Source organism: Schistocerca piceifrons, chromosome 2, assembly GCF_021461385.2.
Source record: "Schistocerca piceifrons isolate TAMUIC-IGC-003096 chromosome 2, iqSchPice1.1, whole genome shotgun sequence".
Classification (NCBI taxonomy): domain Eukaryota; kingdom Metazoa; phylum Arthropoda; class Insecta; order Orthoptera; family Acrididae; genus Schistocerca; species Schistocerca piceifrons.
In genome coordinates, this window is record NC_060139.1 from 314,947,574 (window position 1) to 314,969,511 (window position 21,938).

The 21,938-nt window shown below is 40.0% G+C and overlaps 1 protein-coding gene across 1 annotated transcript; it reads right to left on the minus strand.

Annotated features, from left to right (window-relative positions):
* Window positions 1-717: 717 nt before the first annotated feature.
* On the minus strand, window positions 718-19,954 carry LOC124776495 (transmembrane protein 147). Its single transcript, XM_047251513.1, has 4 exons — window positions 19,724-19,954; window positions 19,365-19,494; window positions 2,696-2,917; window positions 718-1,232 (listed from the first exon to the last, which is right to left on the minus strand). Exons 1-4 carry the CDS (start codon window positions 19,798-19,800, stop codon window positions 987-989), a joined length of 675 nt encoding a protein of 224 aa, XP_047107469.1. The 5' UTR covers window positions 19,801-19,954; the 3' UTR covers window positions 718-986.
* Between the last annotated feature and the right edge of the window lie 1,984 nt (window positions 19,955-21,938).

Sequence of the window (21,938 nt, forward strand, 5' to 3'; positions counted from 1 at the left end):
CACCATACTAGGAAAGGAAATGATTAAGGATTCAAAATGCACCACGGGGCACTTTTGAGTGTAGATTAAACTGTACAGCCAAATCAAGCAATTTTTAAACTTTGACTAGAAATCAATTTTGTCTATAAATGTCAGCCATTTTCATAGTTTACTACCAGCACAAGGGCAATAAATTTTACTTCAAGATTTTCTGCACTATAAGTAAATAAAATGAAAAAGGACTTTTTAGTAGCAGTATTATTCTCCTGATGCATAAATTATCTTTGCACAAAACTAAGAGTAATGTGAAATAAATCAACCAAAGCTGCATACATTTCATGGCATTTCTCCTCATGACATGTACAAATCTAGCAAACACTATTCTGTTACAAAGGTGCCAAAATAATAATTTTGTTATATATCTGGATTTAAAAGGCGCCACAAAAAAAAGTCTATGAAAACCTTTTGGATAACGGAATATCTCAAATTCACAAGCATATTATTTCACTCTAAAATCACACTGCACTTAGATCATTCCTCTTCTTGGTGATAATTTTCACAACTATAACATATAAACAGGGGATGAAGGGACAAGGAACAAAAACACCAAGTAGTAATGACTTTCCTCAGCTATACCAAAACAATTATAAACTACCCGCTGTCGTCAAACTTAATATGCAGAAAATATGAGACTGTAATTTTGTGTAGAATTTTTAGTATACAACGGAAAACAGGAAGTAGGTGTGAAGTTGAGTGTTTCCACTGAAAGGTTCCTCATTTAATTTACATCAAATACAACTATCACACAATTCATTACCTTTTTCTATCGTTTAGCAACATGAGTACATGAAAGTTTGGTTCATTATTGTTTCTGAAACTGCAGGGAGAAACAAGCTCAATTGTCTGAGTCCATATGATGAAACTGCTGCACAGCAGTTCAGCTTCACTGACAGCACACACAAGTTGTGTACTCAAAACAAACTGAAAACTGTGTAGGTGTAATTACACTACGTATTTGCCCCAGCAAGTCCTGCATAAAACCAAAGAGCTGCAGCTGCAAGGCATAGTGTAGACACGGCACGAACCAGCAGTGCCATCCAGGGTCCCACATTTGCAGTGGCTGCTATCACATCACACAGTGGGAGTTGGTAGGCACAGAGCAGCAGCAATGCAGACACAGCAGGAAGTAGTGAGCGTTTTAGGTCATGACGAGACCACAACCAAACCAACACTGCACTTGTAAGATGCCGAACCTGAAACAACGTACACATATGTAGCAACAAGTAACACTCATACATAAGGGGTAATAGGAGAGAAGTTCCTTGAGAAGGGAGTACGAAAAAGGAAGACTTCAGAGAAAACTAGGGTGATAAGAATCCACAAAAATACAAATCTAACAGAGAGTAGTAAACAGATTGAGTTGGGGAAGGAGATGGAGATAGTCAGGAGCAGAGTCAAGTATAGGATGGAAATTACTGGAGATTCAGGGTAGATGGATTCTAAAAAATATGATTGTAGAGAAGCTGCTATATGTAGATGGCTTCTTTCACAGGCAACCTTGCCATGGATGTGATAGAATACACCACTAACAGGCTTGAATAGGATGTACTGAGGATTTATGTGGAAATCTTGCAACTTTGTTTTTAGTAGGGATATGCCCCAGATGAATGGGATTAACAGTGAAAGTGGAACACAAAATTTTGTAGATTGGGAAGAAGTTTCAGACCCAATAGGAAGCCTCCCCTTTATTCCCATACCTAAATTGAACCTTGCTGCACCAGTCAAGGATCTGCACTTCCTACAGTGGAGATATTGCTTTGCCATCTAACTTAAGAACCAAAACTGATCCTATGCCCATATTGCACAATGCATCACCCATTTCATTTCTTTCCATTTGAGATCACCTGCCAGTTACCATACACCCTCCTAAATTTCCAGAAATTTCTCACCTCCATTCCTAGGAGCCTTCTCAATAGCACTTACCTTCAAAAACTGGGTAAAGGAGCAATAATCCATGGTGTCAAAACAGATCTGAAGTCTACCAGCCTACATGCAGACAAAGGCCCCAATACCTCTGTGATGAAACAAAGTCTGATTGTCAGATGAGTTTGATAGTACCAGCATCCTATTAGTATGTCTTGAAAGAAGCATTGTATGTTATAGCTGAAGGTTTCACCCTGTCCTTTACTTTCATTCTGATAATCATGCAATCATTTCTAGAAATACCATCTGTAAGTTGCAAGAAGGCAACAGCAAACCAGCTGCAAAAAACTGAATGTGTAATTTGCCATATTATCCCTTTGTATAAGGACTCAGTCAGTCATTACATCATAAGCACTCTTGTCAGTACATCATGCAGCTTTTGGGTGACAATACAGTTAATGATACCAAAAAAATTTAAAATATTACATTTCTTTTAACTACCACAAGCCCTAAGCCCTCATTACTCAGCTATGATACTTTAAGGTGCCGTCCTTCAAGCAGATCACAGAAAAATTCTGGGAAATGCAACATTAAGTTCAAAGAATCAAAGACATCTGGAACTCCCAAACTTTGTCACTGTACTGTACCAAGCATCAGAACAGTAATAGGACTAGTGTATCGTCACCTACTAAAGAATAATAATGACTTAAGGCATATATTGCTGTTGCCACTTAATATAAGCGATATTGTTAAACATATTTTTTACAGATTTTACATGGAGATGACTACTTACTAGACTGATATTTGAGTCCAGAGAGGCACGTATATAAGTCCAGTCAAATTCAGCACCACGAGCTCCTACCCAAAGCAGCAGGAGACGTGTCAGCAGTACATCAGCACCTGCCCAACCAATACCAGCTGTCAACACCTTAGCATGACCTTTGCCTGGTATGCCTGCCAGCACAGCATACATTCCACAGAGGTCTGCAACCTCAACAGATGCCTTAAGGAATTCCTGTGGGGGAAAAAGAGGGCAGTTTCATCATCCTGTTGCTTTTAATTTAAAAAAAAAAAATTTAAAAAATTAGAACAGAAAAGGAGCACTTACAGCCAATTGCCAAATTGTAACAAGCATAGCAATATTATCAAAAGACACAAACAGAAGCAATGCCACTACATGTTTTTTAAAGCAATGTTGGCAGCACTTTATGTGAGCTGTTTGAAGGAGGTGAAAAGGGGGGGGGGGGGAGATGATGATGATGATGATGAGTTGGGTTGAGGGGGCGCTTGACATCACGGTCATCAGTGCCCTGACGAAAAGTCAACATGAAATCTCATGGGTAGGGACAAAGGCTGCCCCACATGCAGAGTAGTTTGTAAGTCTGCCGCCCTTCCCCACCGGTTTAGGGCTGAGGCCTGATAGTTCACAAAATTTCACAACTGTTTTAACACTGGGATCAGTATCTGCGAGGACGGTGGGCAGATCTCCAGCAAGACCAAGGACTGCCCTATTATCAGTATACAGGCACACGTAGCCACAATATGCTGAACTGAAAGCGGCATGCCACAAACTTCACAGAAAGATGGATCCATGCTTAATCTGTATTGGCTGTGATGTGATATTATTTTAATTTGTTTGGATATTAAGTGTGCTTTTCCAATTTTTCATTACTATGTTTAGGAACTGTATCAATTTAGGATCTACTTTGTATATTTCCAATATTTGTAGTAACCATGAGTGGGGTACACTATCAAAAGCTTTTTGGTAATCAATGTATGCGTAGTGCAGCGACCTTTGTTTAGTTTTAGCTTGATATGTCACCTCTGCATCTATTATCAGTTTCTCTTTACACCCTCGTGCTCCTTTGCAACAGCCTTTTTGTTCTTCATTTATAATTTTGTTCTGTGTTGTATGTGTCATTAATTTCTGTGTAATGACTGAAGTTAATATTTTGTATATTGTTGGTAGGCGTGTTATGGGGCGATATTTAGCTGGGTTTGCTGTGTCTGCTTGATCTTTAGGTTCCAGATAAGTTATTCCATGTGTAAGTGTATCAGGGAATGTGTATGGGTCTGCAATGTAACTGTTAAATAATTTGGTTAGATGTGAACGTGTTGAGGTGAACTTCTTTAGCCAGAAATTTGCTATTCTATCTTTTCCAGGGGCTTTCCAATTGTGTGTAGAATTAATTGCTTGGGTGACTTCACGTTGCAAAATTATCACTTCAGGCATTTGTGGTATCATCTTGTATGTGTCTGTTTCTGCTTGTATCCACCGTGCATGCCTGTTATGTTGTACCGGGTTTGACCATATGTTGCTCCAGAAGTGTTCCATGTCTGTTATGTTTGGTGAATTGTCTATTTTAATGTGTGTGTTATCTATTGTCTGGTAAAATTTCTTTTGGTTTGTGTTGAATGTTTGGTTTTGTTTCCTTCTATTTTCACTTTTTTTGTATCTTCTAAGTCGTTTGGCCAACGCTTGTAATTTCTGCTTCTTTTCATCTAATTGCTCTATCGCTTCTTGTTGAGAGATTTTACCTAACCTTTTTCATTTTTTTTCTGACATTTCATGTCTTATAAATTGTGTTAGCTGTCCGATGTCTTTTCTCAGTTTTTCTATTCTGATCTGTAGCCTGTGTTGCCATGCTGGTTTTGTGGGTTTCTTCTGTGTGTTGGTTGGTTCTGATCTCTGCCTAGTGTGTATATTTAGTGTAGTGAGTGCTCCTATATAAACCAGTAGTTGTAACTCTTCCATAGTTGTGTTTTCATTTATTTTGTTGTGTATGATTGTGTTGATAGTTTTTATTGTTGTTTCGACTTGTGGGTTATTTGGCGGTCTATGCAAGAATGGTCTAATGTCTGTATTTGTGTCTTTGTATTCTATATATGTCAGCTGAAATTTTTCTTCTATATCTAACATGTGTGTCACTTCATGTTCTATTTGTGCTTGTTCTGGTGGCTGTCTTAAGATTTCATTTTGCTCTGATTGTTTAATTGATGCGTGTTGTTCTTTGTTTGTTTGCTCTGGGATGTTTGACTCCATTACTGTATTTTCTTCTTCTTCTGATTGCACATTATTTTGTTCCAGTATTTGTTGTACTTCTTGTTTGATGTTTTCTAATTCTGACTGGGGTATCCTGTTATTTTTGATTATTACACGGATCTGATCAGCTAGTCGTTGTTCTGTTAAAAATTTTAATTCTGGGTATCTGGTAATAAATGTTGTGTATACTTGTGATCTGTATCCAGTTGTGTTGGTTCCTAGGTTTGTTGCTTGGTAATAACAGAACATGAGGTGTCGATTAACTTCATCTGACCATCTCATCCTCTGTCTTTGTTTTCCTTCTAGGGTGGCTGCAGGAAGCATATCCTGCAAAACACCTCTATTTGGATTTAAATCGTTTTCCAGTTGGCTAGCAGTGTCGTTATCACTGTGGGCGGGCATAGGGTTCAAGCGTCGTCCCCGACCATGACGGCGCTTATCCGAGGCTTCTTTAGTTCTGCCCTGAACCAACTAATCACACTAAAAGGGGGGTTAGCCCTATTAGTGGTTTGTTCTTTTTGTCGCCTTTTACGACTGGCAGAACATACCGGAGGCCTATTCTTTTCCCGGGCCTCCATGGGGATTATTATTGTCAGAAATACATATTGCACAGCAAAGGGGTAAAAAAATGTATGGGAGAGAAAAACGAAGGTTCCCTGAAACTGGACGAAGGAACCTACACTAGTCTGAAGAACTGAGAAAGTAGCATGGTATGGCAAAATTTTACACAAATTATAAATATTCAAAATAAATCTGCACGTTTTGTTAAAGTGTACTAGCTGTCATGCATTATTAGCTTCCTGTGATGGTGGCAGTACTAGTAGTATGTTGTGACACTTCAATATCTACAGAACTGTTTCTAATAGCCAGATCACGAGTACTAGCAAAAAATCAATTGTCTTGGAGAATTGTGTAAGAATGTGTGCAAGAGATCTGCAGCCATTCAGCACAGTTGCAGGAGAAAGCTTGCGCAGATACCCAAAAGTAGGAGTACAGTACTCCACTGCAAGTGAGAGAGATGTGCTTCCTTATCCATTATAATTTAACAACAATTGCAAACTAATATTGCACAGCAATGCCCCCACCCCCCAAGTGCTGCAGGATATGAAGGATGGTGCATGTGCCTGTACAGCTGACAGACACACACACTAAAAAACATTAGTTGGCTCTCACTGCACATTCAATATTGCAAGAGTTGAAGCGGAAAAACTGGGTTCTGTTTGTTGCAGAGTTCCCATATGATGTGAAAAACAGTGCTGCAAATATATAGGAGGAAACTGAAATTAACATGTGCAAGTTAGGATATGTACAAGCCATCTATCGCATCTATCGATGGGTGGGCGGGTCGGTGGGGGGAGCCGTGGCTGGGTGGCGGCGGGTGGCGCAACTGTGGAAAAGGCACTTGAGAACCATCACCACCTTCTGTGCAAAAACTACTGCCCTGGCACTGGTCTAGACCACACCATTGATGATAAATGGTGGCAGGAATACTGTCAAAATGTTGGAATACTGTCATAATGTTCAGACACTGTTGGAAGCAATGAAAAATGCCATTATTTATTTAAAAAGGAGTGGCCCTGAGAAAGGCTTGTGGTTGCAGTTTATTGTAAAGCAGCATGTTGATACTCGCTGGAATACTTTGTATCACATGCTAAAATCTGTGTTTATGCAGCATGGACAAACAACTGAAGTTTTACATGAATTCAGAAAATAAACTTGTTTGGGAATTGGGATCAGTAGATAGTTGACATATTAATTCAGCTCCTTGAACTATTTCATGAGGCCATCAAGGCAATGGAAGCTGACAGTGGTTCAACACAGCAGCTGCTGGTGCCATGGGTGAACCAGCTACAGGAACACTGACAAGAATGCAGACAATGCAGTAAACACTCCCATAAAACAATGAATTTATAAACAAATATATTTTAAACTTTTTGTTATACATTTTAAACACTAAGAACTGGATGAGAGATTGTATTTAGAGAAGACAGTGTTTCTCAGTATATCACTTGCAGAAAATAGCATTGCTAAAAGCACCTTTCTTGAGATCGAAACAAAGCCAGTGCGCTTGCTTGCATTATTTCTAGTACCACATGTGCCTCATCTGAAGCAGCTTTTTCTAATTGAGAGAGATGAAGTTTATGTTGGAGCACATTCAAGATGTGCTGCTCTTCAAGGTATATATATGATGTCAAGTAGGTTTTCTAAGTAAACATTTTATCAGTAGGATCATCCTCAAAGGTTGAGTCTGTAATAGTGGAAAGAAATAAATTCATATGAAAACTGCAACAAATTTATTATCAGCTATGCAACATAACACATTCATCTTCCATGCAGGATGTTGTATTACTACCAGAATTGCATACAGAGGATGAAGCCACAGCATTGATACTTTCTAAATGTGCAAAGAGTGCCTCTGTATAGTGGGCGGAGGAGGATGAAACTGTTGTTGAAGTTTCCATGTATCTGATGATGGAAAAGACCAGATAAGGGAAAGTCACTTCCGGAGTGGTGAAAGTCAAGAGTAAAAACTTACCCAAGACTGTCTCTAGTAGATGGGCAGTGTCTATAATGAAAGGGTATTTAGTAGAGCTGGGTATCATTACCAATGAACATAGTGGAATATCTATGGAGTATGTGAGCTACCTGCAATATCATTGTAAGTTTCATAATACCTTTCCATAGCATCCAATTTCTGTCATAACATATCTCTAATTTCTTAACTGCTTGTTTCAGGAATAAATTCATCCAGAAATCTTCTTGGGTGATCAGCCAAGTGGTGGCGTCATCTTGTGGCAACGTTTCAATGGGTTTCGTACCCATCATCCTCAAGCGAGGTGTCGGGATGCTGTGCTGCACATATCTGTGTAGTTACTTGACCGCTGTCCTCTTCTGTTAACAGGTTCCAGGCGGCATGGCTGGTGGTGGGGGGGATCACAGCGTGGCTCTGGTGTGGGCATTGAATCCTGGTCGCTGTCCTTTCTGTCTGCGGACACCGCCATGTTCAGACTGGAGCGTTCCTGACACATCTTCCTAACTTCGGAATCCCATGCTGCGCTAAGTTGAAATCCACTATCCTGGTTGACCAGATTGTTGTGAAGACGTATTTCCACTGCCTCCTTGAAAGAGGAGTCCCAAAATTATTTGGCACTGCATATCATCTTCATTTCTTCAAAGTTAAAGGTGTGCCCCCATTAACGCTATGCTCTGCTACTGCGGACTTGCTTATTTGTCCTGAGCGCACATTTCTGATGTGCTCTTTACAGTGCTGTGATTTACACCATTGCATTTGTCCAATGTACTGCCTCCCACATTCACACTGTATACTGTAGATGCCTGGTGCCTGCAACCTTAAAACGTCTTTGGTTGAGCCAAGTACGTCCTTTACTTCTCACATTGTGTGGAAGATGGCTTTTATACCGTGCTTTTTCAGTATCAGATGTAGTGGAATCTTCTCCTTAAGAATCTTCGGGAGGCCATATAATTGTGGAGACGTTGGTGCCATGGGGTAAAGCCTTCTGATGGTGTACTTGTCTGAACACCGCAAATGCACCAACGTATGGGATAGCCAAACACCTAGCACAACTACCTAAACTACTTGAGGCTCACCGCCCACACCACATCAAGAATTCGACAGAATTTGTAAACGTACTCCAAGAGCTGTGCATTGATGAGAAGAACCTACTAGTCAGCTTTGATGTTATGTCCCTTTTCACCCACATGCCACCGGATGATTCCTTAGCACTTCTCGAGGGACACTTCACTGAAGACACAATCAGACTAACTACCACCTATTTCAAATGTGGCGGGGAAATTCTATGAACAAATAGATGGGGTTGCCATTGGCTCCCCCTTAGCTCCGAGTATTGCCAACCTTTACATGGAGCACTTTGAAGATGTGGCACTGGCCTAAAACCAAAGGCATTCCATAGATACGTTACCAACACTTTTGTGGTGTGCCCACATGCCAAAGAAAACCTACAGGAGTTTCTATGTCATCTCAATGGCATACATGAGAATTTAAAGTTCACCATGGAAGTAGAAGAGAATGGATGCCTACCCTTCCTGCACATTTTAACCAGGAGAAACCTGGATGGTACGTTGGGACACACTGTCTACAGTAAAAAGTCGCACACAGTGTAATGACACTTCCTCGGACGAAAAATGAAAAAATAGCAACCAATACCCCAAAATTTTCCCCCAAAAAAGATAAAAATTCTATGAAAAGTGAACAAGTAACCAAAGTTCCATTTAACACTATTATTTGGACAATAACCAGTAATTGAAAGAAGAACCTTATACTTAGTCATTTATCAACTTACAAAAGAAAGATAGAATCTCAGTAAAATAAAACTCAAAATCATAGTAAATCGCAAAATCATTATAATTAAAATTAGCAAAGTAGAACCAACGATCACATAGAATGCTTTGTGTGAGTACTCTTCGAGAATCGTGAGTAACGGCTAAGGAAAATTTTACCCACTGTCACTACATTACGGGAGTTAGCCGAAGCTGGTCAGACTTGTTTGAATACTCGTATATGTAGGCATGGTTAGATTATTTTTCAAGGATAGATAATTGCGATCTACTATGATGCAGTGAAACGAAACATTGACTTCAACTATAACATTGTTTAGAATTCAGATAGAGGACTACCTTGTATAAGACTGAAGTGAACTTTTTAATTAGATAACTCGAACTCAACTCTAGATAGGCATTGAACAGTGATAGACAATTAAGTTCATTCGTAATTATAAATGGACTCTGGAACTTGGCAATAGTTTTAAAGCAGATAATTTATAAATTCCCCCCCCCCTCCCCCCACCTGGGGGAGCATCTTCCTCACGGAAGTAATTGTTATTGTGAAATAAACCACCCTTTCATGCCAATTTACGCATTTGTTATTCCAAATTACAAAATTGTTTAGAGACATAACTGTGATCTTTCGCGTGCTGCGATAATATTTGACTGAAGTGCTCGGCGCATATATAGAAACTCTTTGATGTTAGGAAGTAATCGCACCCTAGGTCATGGGGTGTATCGGAAGACTACGCACACTGATCTGTATTTGCACGCAGACAGCTGCCACCACCCTTCACAGAGGAATGGGGTACTTAAAACTCTAGTACATAGGGCGCGCACTATCTCTGACGCAGAGAGTCTACCCCAGGAATTGGAACATCTGAGAACTGTATTTCGGAAAAATGGGTACTCAGAGTGGCAGATTCAACGTGCTCTCCGCCCAACCACTGCAGCACAACCTCTTGAGATGGATGAAGTCACGAGGGAGGAGGTAGGCACTGCATTTATTCCATACACAGGTGCACTCTCGGGGAAAATCGCTCTCATTCTGAAGAAACACCGGGTCGGAACTGTGTTTTGTCCTCCAAATAAAACTCGTGCACTGGTGGGGAGCGCCAAAGATGACCTCGGTTTGAGGAAGGCCGGCGTGTACCAGATTCCGTGTCAATGTGGCAAGTCGTATATTGGTCAGACGATGCGTACCGTCGAGGATCGATGCCGTGAACACCAGAGGCACACTCGCCTGATGTATCCGAGCAAGTCGGCGGTCGCTGAACATTGTTTGTCGGAAAATCACGCCATGGAATATGACCGCACGAGGATTCTGGTACAGACGTCGAGATACTGGGACAGCGTTGTTAGAGAGGCCATCGAAATTCGCACCAATGACGACCTCATAAACCGTGACTGTGGCTATAATCTTAGCAAGGCTTGGGAACCAGCGATCGGGTTAATCAAGAGTAAATCGAGCAAACGTATAGTTGTGACGACCACGGCGGACAGAGCCACCACTCCGACGTCATCTCAGACGCCGTCGCAATCTGTTCCACCGCGCGACCGTGGCGCGGGGCGCGGACGGCGGAGGGAGCGCGCCGCGGGCGGAGGGTATTTAAATCGGCCGCCGCCGCGACCGAACCCAGTTCCCTCTGAGCAGCCATAGCGTACGGATCTCCGTGCCGGCACGTTCACAGGAGCTCAGTCCGTCAGTTCACCTGATGATGGCGACATGTATGATCGCCGAAATATTGTGCCCGTTGGACACTATAGACCGGCAGCACACCCGTGGATATTTTGACTAAGTAATCACAATGTTATGACTTATTAGAGATTTGAAATTACAACCAAACTATGGGGAGGTTGGTGTCGGTGGAACTAAATTGAACTCATCAGTAATGTTTTTACAGAAGCTGTTAAACCATCAAATATAAACGAGTTAATTACGACGAGTAGCATAATATTAGTCACAATTGGTGAAGTAAATGTCACGAACACGTTGAGAGTTCAGTTCAGCACTGTTTTCTGTAATGTCATCTTTACCTAATAACAGTATCATCGCTCTACAGACTATCGCCGAATTTTAGCCAGGGCTGATCAATACTAATCTATCAACTATCAACTAGAAAAACCGGTGACGTTACAACAGACCTTTATCTCAATGCTCAGAGCTGCCACCATCCAGCAATATGCAACTCGGTACTAAACATGTTGGTACATAGAGCCAGGTCCATTCGTGACAGAGGGAGTTTGCCACAGGAGTTGCATCATCTGCGTGAAACTTTCTGAAAAAACGACTACAGCAGGACGCAGATAAGACTTGTTTTATTGATAGACCAGAGGGAGGAGACAAGCAAGAAGAAGATGAAGCAAATTGTGTGGCATTCCTGCCCTATGCTGGCCCGCCAACAGCCAAAATCCAATAATACTGAAAAAGCACGGTATTATAGCCATCTTCCACACAACGTAACGGACATACTTGGCTCAACCAAAGAACCTTTAGGATTACAGATGCGGGGCATCTACAGTATCCCATGTGAATGTGAAAGGCAGTACATCGGACAAATACAATGGTGTATACCACTGCACTGTACAAAGCGAATCAGAAACATGTGCTGAGGACCAGTAAGCAAGTCCGCAGTAGCAGAGCGCAGCGTTAACAAGGGGCACACCTTCAACTTTGAAGAAACGAAGAAGATATGCAGTGCCACAATGGATTCTGGGACTCCATCTTCAAGGAGGCAGTGGAAATACGTCTCCACAACAATCGTCAACCAGAATAGTGGATTTCAGCTTAGCACAGCGTGGGATTTTGAAATTGGGAAGATACGTCAGGAATGCTCCATTCTGAAGGTGGCGGCGTCCATGGACAGAATGGACAGCAACCAGGACTTGACACCCACACTAGAGCTGCGCCGTGATCCCCCACCACCGGCCAAGCCGCTCGGCACCCCTTTCCAGAGGCACGTGATTGGCCCGCCTGCAAAAAGAGGACTGTGGTCAAGCATCTATATAGATATGTGCGGCACAACATCCCAACACCTCGCTTGAGGATGATGGGTACGAAACCCACTGAAAAGTTGCAACAAGATGCCACCACTTGACTGGTCACCCAAGAAGAGGTCATCACCGGAATATGCCGAGAAAGCCTGCAATTGCAATTCATCCAGAAGGTTGTAAAAGTGTTATGAGAAGAGAAATATTTTTTATTTATCTGAAGCAAGAATATTTATGGAAAACTTTCTTACTTCATTATGTTGAGCAACACAGCTGAATTGAAGCTAATTCTAATGATCAGTGAAAACCACCTCAGCTATATTATTATACATTTACTATCAAAGAGATAGAGGGGCTGGCCAGTACTTACCTCAGCTCAGTACAGCCGACAGATACACAAAACAGAACAGAAAATTTTTACAATCCTAGCTTTCGGAACTTTGTTCCTTCATCAGGGAGGAGAGAGGGGAAAGAAAGGGAAGAAGGGAAAGTGGATTCAGTTACTCACAACCCAGGTTATGAAGCAACAGGGAAAGGAAAACAGGGAGGGTAGCAAGGATGGACGCATGGGAAGCCAAAGATATTCTGTTCTGTTTTGTGTATCTATCGGCTGTACTGAGCTAAGTACTGGCCAGCCCCTCTATATCTTTGAATATCTTTGGCTTCCCTCTGGCAACCATGCCCCCATCCTTGCTACCCTCCCTGTTTTCCTTTCCCTGTTGCTTCATAACCTGGGTTGTGAGTAACTGAATCCACTTTCCCTTCTTCCCTTTCTTTCCCCTCTCTCCTCCCTGATGAAGGAACAAAGTTCCGAAAGCTAGGAATGTAAAAATTTTCTGTTCTGTTTTGTGTATCTATCGTTTGTACTGAGCTGAGGTAAGTACTGGCCAGCCCCTCTATCTCTTTGATAGTATTTGTTTCACATCTTTGTATGAGATTTTCCATTAATCATTTATTATACATTTATTGGGTTGGAACTGGTTTCATCCTATGACACCTACAGGTTGCTGCCATGTCTGCAATTGGCTGCTAAACTGCTCACCTGTTGACAAACCTTTGATTTTCCTGGCAAAATATGCTTTTTCAGGTGTGATTGTGCTTTACTAAAAGAAAATGAATCCGGACAAATCTCCTAGACAAGCCAAACAAATATTCCCTATCAGAAAATCTATATTTTTGCATTTCTTTCTCACTCCAGATTCATCAGAAGTACATGAATTTAAAATGATTTGCTTCTAGCAAAAATAATCTTCATTGAGGAAGAAAGAATAAGATAAACAACTAAACATTAAAACTTTGTATCCTTTTCTTGTTCATTGTTTACTTTAGTTTTTAATTTTAACAAATGTATTTGCACCCAACGGATAAGTTAGTGGCTGTATCATACTACTATTATGTCATGCTGATATTCTTTGCAAATATCTATGAGTAATGGTTCCTAACTTTTTTCAACCAGCGACCCCCTTTCACAAAAATCTAGTATGTGCGAAACCCCGACTTATAAAATCAATTGTACTTACTATATCATGCAAATAACTTAAGTACAAGCAAATGGTTTAATAGTTCTACTGCTTTCATACAGATTATATTTCAGTTGTGTAACATCAGAAGAGCTGATGAAGGCTTTCGCACAATGGGTAGGTTGAGTTGGTAATATTAAAATATTGTACACTTCTCTGTTAACCCACAGGGGATTAACTTGCTCAACCCGTCCTTGGAATTCTGTGAGAAGGATCCATCTACTTTGCCTGGTACATAAATCCGAAGTCGGGATTCACGGACGTTAAAGCCACACTGAAATTACTTTCAGCAGAAAGTTTGTTTCTGTATTTACTGTTTATTAAGTGTAAGAAAAAAGAAACTTTTCACACAAATATGCAGATGAGACATAGCATAGTTGTTATGGCTTTATCTGATAGGAAATCGTTTGGGGAAAACTTTCCAAGTCTCTTCAAATGTTTTTTAATTACGTTCCTGACATTTTCATCCCAAGAAAGATCAATTTCTACTACAAAATTGTGAATGGTATCAAAGAACTGATTTTGATCGGAATTTATACAGATCACCTACATTGTTAACTTTTAAACTAATGATTGATAAAGTCTTGCACAGACTTGTGTTAGGTCCATGAAGTAATAAATTTGAACTGTTGATTTTTAGGAAAATACCTGCCAAATATGTCCATGTCTGGCTTCAGAAAGATGTAGCTGATGAGAAAATGATAACTTCATACAATATGAGAACAATTCTGCCATGAGATAAGCACCTAACTTCCATGTGTGTCAATAAAAACTTAATTCTTTACACAGTACTGCAAAAATTTGATAATTAGTCAGATCACCTATAACAAAATTATCTGTTTTCTACTGATGTACAAAGTTGTTTTCACACAAATGTATCAAAATGTTGCTACACCAATTACAAGCAGTGGAGAAGATTAAGGAATCACACTGTTCCTGACTTTCCTGTTTATATAAGTGTAAGGAAGAAAGCCTTTTCACACAAATACAATTTAATACAAGACCAGAGTTGAAATACTGCACTGGAAAGTAGTGTGCGAAGTAAAAACTGCTTGCAAATGGGCCACAGAGAATTTTGTATTTCCCTGTCTGGTGGTCACCCGAGTCAATGAGCAGCCAAGCCACATGGGCCTCTGAGTGAACCCGGGCTATGATACTGTGCATTTAGGTGGGTCTCAGTGCAGATCCACCACCTAACCAGGAAGTGCGAGGCAAGGCTCGTCCAGCTGTCACGGCTGTAGCCGCACTTGGGTCACACAGGCTCGATGCATGCCTCTGCCAATGGCTTCAAAATCTTAAATTTGTTGCCTCTGTCATCTTACTTCCTGTTCTTGATGCAACCTGTTAACATTTTAAACTTGTTGTGGCTGACTCAAATTGATATCTGATGATCTATTTACAAAGAAGATTGTAGTTGTACATACTATTGATGACCACACCATTAAAGCTGTAGCACAAGCTCTGAGGGGCCAATGATAGAGAAGGTTATTAGTCATGTCCTTGTCAAAGGAACTGTACCAGCATTTGCCTTAATCAGTTCAGCAAAATAATGGAAAACATAACTGAGGAGGACCAAAATGGGGATTTAAGCCCTATTCCTCCCAGTCCAATGTGTTCACTGCTGGACTAGCTTTCTCAGAGGCTTGACGAGCATGCTTGAGTACGTGTAGGATAAATCTGCGCAAGAATCGGCACTGCACACACAGTTTGATGCTTGATCAAGTTTCGTAAGCATGTGATGCTTGAGCATCTGTACCAAGAATAGGGAGGCTTGTGGAATCATTTTTCAGTGATCTGCTTTGATTTAATACTTATTTGGGCCTGTTACATTATATCTGTACAAAGATCGTAATGTAACATAGGTCTAGTCAAAGATTACAAAGAAGTAAATCAACAGTATTGTGACACAGTTTACATAGTGTGTTTACCACAGTCTAATGTCTCTACCATGAATAGTTAATATGGGAGCCATATTTTCATATTTTTAGCCACTCTATACTCCACATATCATATTCTCTCTCTCTTTCTAGCATAAGTAATAATAATAATAAAAATAGCAAACCGAAAGCCAAAGGTTTAAATTTTACACCTCAGAAATCATTCCATCAGGAGAATCATAAAAACATTCTGTTGTTTGACCATCGAACAGATTTCCATAGTAATAGTAGACACAGTAACATGCATCCCTGGCACAGAGAACTGAAAGAGTTGAAAACAAATAAGTTGCCAGGTCCATACAGAAACCCCGTTCAGTTTTACAAAGAGTACTCTACAACTCTGGCCCCTTGCCTAACTTGCAATTATCGTGAATTTCTCACCCAGCGCAAAGTCCCAAGCACAGGTGACTTCTGTGTATAAGAAGGACAATAAGAACAGACCGGCAAAATTACATACCAATATCCCTAAGATCGGTTTGCTGCAAAATTCTTGAACATATTCTCAGTTAGAATACAATAAATTTTCTTGATACTTCGAAGTTTATGTCTGTGAATCAGCATTGTTTTTGAAAGCATCACTCGTGCTACTATGTTCTAAGATTTCCAGAAAGCATTTGACATGGCGCCCCACTGCAGACTGTTAACGAAGGTACGAAGTATGGAATAGGTTCCCAGATATGTGAATGGCTCAAAGACTTCTTAAGTAATAGAACCCAGTATGTTGTCCTCGAAAGTGAGTGTTCGTCAGAGACAAGGGTATCATCAGGAGTGCCCAAGAGAAATGCTGCATATAATCTGTCAGACAGGGTGGGCAGCAATCTGCGACTGTAGGATGATACAAGATGACTTGGACAAAATTTCTAGTTGGCGTGAGGAAAGGCAGCTTGCTGTAAATGTTGAAAACTGTAAGTTAATGCAGACGAGTAGGAAAAACAAACTCGTAATGTTCAGATTTATCCATGCATAACTTTGCAAAGTAATATGAAATGCAACAAACATGTGAGAATTGTGGTAGGGAAGGTCAATGATGACTTCACTTTATTGGGAGAATTTTGGGAAAGTGTGGATCATCTGTAAAGGAGGCCACATATAGGATGCTGGTGCAACTTATTCTCGAATAGTGCTCAAGTGCTTGGGGTCTGTACCAGGTTGGATTAAAGGAAGGTATCAAAGCAATTTAAAGATGGGCTGCTAGATTTCTTACCGGTAGGCTAAAACAACACACAAGTATTTCTGGGATGCTTTTGGATCTTAAGTGGGAATCAGTGGAGGGAAGATGCAATTCGAGGAGTACTACTGAGAAAATTTAGAGAACCGGCATTTGAAGCTGACTGCAGAAGATTCTGCTGTCACCAACACACTTCACATAAGGACCACAAAGATAAAGATATGAGACATTAGGGCTCATACAGAGGCATATAGACAGTTGTTTTTCCCTCGCTCTATTTGTGAGTGGAAGAGGAGAAGAAATGACCAGTAGTAGTAGTAGTAGTAGTAGTAGTAGTACAGGGTGCCCACCTCCCCCCCCCCCCCCCCCGACATGCTCCATATGGTGGCTTGCAGAGTATGAGCATTAATGTAGGCCTAAATGTAAAGCCAGCACCTCGTCATCTGAGCTTGACATTTTCTGGTAAACAAACTAACACTTGTACAAGCATACTAGAACCATGTGGAGGTGCTAGGAATTTGTGCATGCTTGCTCAAATGTGATTGTCAAGCATAGAGTTACATGTGTGCCTGCCTTAATATACTGCAGGAAAAGAAATATAGCTAGAAATATACAAAAAAAAAAAAAAAAAAAAAAAAAAAAAAAAAAAAAAAAAAAAAAAAAAAAAAAAAAAAAAAAAAAGAGAAACAGAATTGTGGGAATATTTCATTAGCAAAACTGAATATGACATTCATAGGGGACAATAAATAGAATACAAATTAATAAGATACATGAATTAAATGAGAAAGATACAGGCACAATAAATATAATGACTCTAGAATAATGAGAACGCCATTATCAAAATTCTGGGTTGACAATTCAGCAGAAGAGAAATACTGCGAAAATTGTGCAATCAAAGAAAACAAATGTCACTGAAATATATGAATTAGACATAGCAACGCAAAAATTGAAGGACAGAAAAGCAATGGGGTCAAGAGGAATATTGGATACGAGTGACAATGCCTGTTGCAATCATTTTGGAGTGTATACTCAGTTTTGTTGTTACTAGGTGAAGCCAAAAAGAGTGAAAGCAAAGAAACTTGGCTGTTCGGAAAGACTGTTCTGTGCTTTGCCTGAGGTCTTGGTTAGGTTGGGAGGTGACAGTTTGGTAGTGTGTTGGTGAAGCCAATGAATGTGAAACTCAAAAAGCCTGGCTGTAGTGACAGACTGATCTGTATCTTGGCTCAGTTGAAGAAACAGCCATCTATATCACTTTAAACTGCCATGTTGTTAATGACTTTTGTCGAGTAGTTCCTATGTCAGTGGTCAAATCTGACAGCTCATATTGAATATTCTTCTTTATCTGCAAGTTGGACAGATGGAATAAATATCAAACTTTTTAAACATGGAGTTACCTGGTTAAAATGTTCTCCATATTTGAGAAAGACAAGAAAAGTAACCCAAACACCTGTAGAGGAATCAGCCTCATTAACACAGGCTATAAAATCTACAGCACTGTATTAAAAGATTGCATCCTACCTCTGATACAGTTTTACTTGAGGAACAAATACAATTTTGAAACAGATGATCCCACATTCATGATATTAGTATAAAACAACAATTCCAGAAAATTAATAACTGCAACCTAGTGACACACATAGTGTTTGTCAATTATGAAAAAGCTTATAACAAAGTCAATATACACCTACAGTAGCAGATTATGAAAGAAAATATCTCTGTAAAAGCTCTTTAAAAAATTTTAAACATTAAATTGAAGATCTAAACAATTAAAGACGACACAGGTAATTAGAAAAGGATGTGGTGTGTCACCAACTCTATTCAAGAACCACAGACATGATATAAATAGGGCTTGGAAAAAAATTATTGTCTATGGCATAAAAACATCTGTTACACTCATTTGATCAGATAACATATCAAGAAAATGAAGATAATCTTCAAAGAACCATTTAGCACATTAATTTGTTGGCTTCTAAAAAGTTTTGGCACTTGAGAGAAAATTGCCTGTAAGATCTAAAATTATAACAACTGAATGTTGGAACAGACAATAAAATTGTTTCATTAAATGTTTCGACAGCTTTATAATAGAAGGGTCTTTCATCATTAGCTTTGAATAATGATGTATGGTACACAAAATATTGCTATAAATAATATAAAAAGGAACTTTAAGGTACTGATGAGTCACCAATACATTTGTCAGTAAAAGGAACTCTTACACTGTCCTCATATTGCAGTAACTAGCAGTAAATATTACTGATAAATTTAATTTTTTCCAATACGGCCACGACGATATTCCATAGGCTCTTTATGCCCATTTGCACAACTAATTTGGTTCACTACGTGAACATGAAACCATTTTTTTCCAAAAAGGTAGTCTCTTCCAATAGTGTTTATTCTCGTAAATTAATATTTCAAGTTGTTTTACGTATTGTCAAGAAAACATTACGGTGTTTTTCGTTAGAAAACTGGCTCAGATCTGGTTGGAATTAATTAGTTCCACATACCGCTATCACGTCTTGTCCACCAACGTCGCTAGCTGGGAAAAAGGTAGCCAACACAAGCATTTTACAAAGCTGAGTAAACACATATATGCCTCCTGCCTGAACACATTTCCAAAAGGCACCATATTCGGATCTGTAACACAAGAAATGAGACTGCATTCGCAAGGTAATAGTAAGGGTGAAAACAATAAGGAACCGGTACACTTTCCTGTGTACTCTCAAGTTTCCATACTTTCAGAAATACGTACTATATTAGATATAGATTATTGTGGCAGAATTTTATGTAGTGGTTGTTCATGTAAGTTAACAGCTACCGGTAACACGGCTTAATCAATACAAAGAAAAACATTGTGTACACTCACAGTCCGGAATATTTGTAAGTCAGATAATAAGGAACATAAACGAGAGCAACGCAGTTTCCAAAATGGTATAACGTCATTCTCTAAAACACACTTCGACCAAATGCCCTAAATAACTTGTATCAGCTACATATAAATATTCCTAGTTACGTTTACATTAACCTAAATATTATCAGCTGTCTAGTTTCTTCTAATTTCGGAACCTTCCAACCAAACATCGTAGGAAAAAAAAACAAGACTTTTGTTTATTCATTGTAATAATCGATCATTTTGTGAAATCGACTGAATCTGGGCTTCCATAGGCAATAAAAACTTGCACATGATTACCGCCATCGCCTCCCGTGCCAGACAGTTTGCCTGAGGAAACATCGTACTGCCTCACTACCATGCCAACTGGCCAGATATTCCGAGAAGTTAAATTACTAGCTTGACGCCCGTAAGTTTCAGCAACTTTCGCTTGTTCGAATTTCGAAAGGAGAGGTCAGCACCAGTACACCTTCCAAGTGATCCTCTTGTAGCAACCGTTGAGGCATGCACGACGACGCTGTGGCGTTAGGTGGAAGACGAGCTAAAGGTATGAGTGCCCGTAGTCCCATTGCTAATAACCATTTGACAACTGTTGGTTTTGACACGTCTGGGCTCACAAGCCCTTTTGTCTGTGGTGTGGTACTCGTAGCTGTATGATATGCCATTGCTGCCCTTACAATACGACGATCCTGGTAGGTGTCTTTGCTCTATGGACGTCCAGGAACTCATCTACGGCTGTGAGAATGTTGATGTGAGCACGGATACCAGCATCGTTGCACAACTGATGCAGTGTCCAACTTGTGTGGCAATTCTCTGAAAGGACCATCTCGCCATTCGGGTGGCCACAATTTGACCCCTTTCAAACTCGCTCAGTTGGCTGTAGGAAGCAGTAGTGCATCTCTGGGACATGGTTGCCTACTTGCTTCACATGTTTGCACCACACAGAGACTCTTGGTTGCGAGCATTCTCTATTATAGAGTAGACAAAAATGGCGCTCTTGTAGCTATGCCCCTACGTTATCTATTGAAAACGACGTTGAAACCATTATCAATACATCTGCTATCCCCCAGGTGACACAGTCTGTCATCACATCAAAATTGGTGTTGTCAGGTGTACTAATTTATTGTGGTGGTGTAGTTGGCAATACTTTCTGGAGTTTCGATTGGACAGCCTCGTAAGTCATCGACCTTTGTTTGAATACCGCTGGTTTCGTAATCAAAATATTGAAGTACAGTTGGGAACTTTTTCAGTGCACCATGATTACTTGCCTTTGTCTCCAGGCAGAAACATAGAACTTTTTCATTCAAATAGTCTGCTATTTGGATTTCCACTTGGGGACTATTCAGGAGGATGCTGTCATGAGAAAAAGCAAAACAGGCATTCTACTGGTCAGAGAATGTTAGATCTCTTAATCTGGAATCGGAAAAGGGAAATGGATAAACTGAAGTTAGGTAATTAGTGAACTGTGGGGGTCGGGTGAGTATAAGGTTATAAACACTAAACCAAAATGGGGGTATTGGAGGAGTAGGTCTAATAATGAACAAGAAAGTAGGAACGATAGTAGCTACTATGAACAGTATAGTGAATGCATTATCATAGCCAAAATATATGCAAAACCAACACCTACTACAGTAATACATGTGTATGTGCCAACTAGCTCTGCAGACCATTAAGAGGTTGAAAGAATGTGTGATGAGATAAAAGAAATTAACTAGATAGTTAAAGTAGACGAAAATTTATTTGTGATGGGAGACTGGAATTCCATATGAAAAGGAAGTGAAATTTTGGAGTACTCTGTCTGTTACATTTGCACTCTTTCGTCAGTACAAGCTAACCAGCGAGTCTGACGTTCTGGAGCTTTCAGTATGCTAGGTGCCTGTTTTTGTGGGGAAACATTGTCGAGTCATTCCAACATTGTTTCAGTGCATAACGTGCAGGCTGGCTTCGGAAGATAGAAATGTAGATTGGACAATAGGATAGGGATTGGCTGTGGTAAAAGTTGAAGGCAATGTTGAGAGGACAAACAAGTGGTTATTCTTTAATAATTACATATATGAAAGTTAATCATGATGAGTGAGAGTTAGCCTTTCTAGTGTGAGTTAAACTGAAGTTACTGATTAGTATTTATTTGTATTAATGACCTGTAGGAGACTATAGTAAAATTAGAAACTGGTACAGATGAAAGAATCAA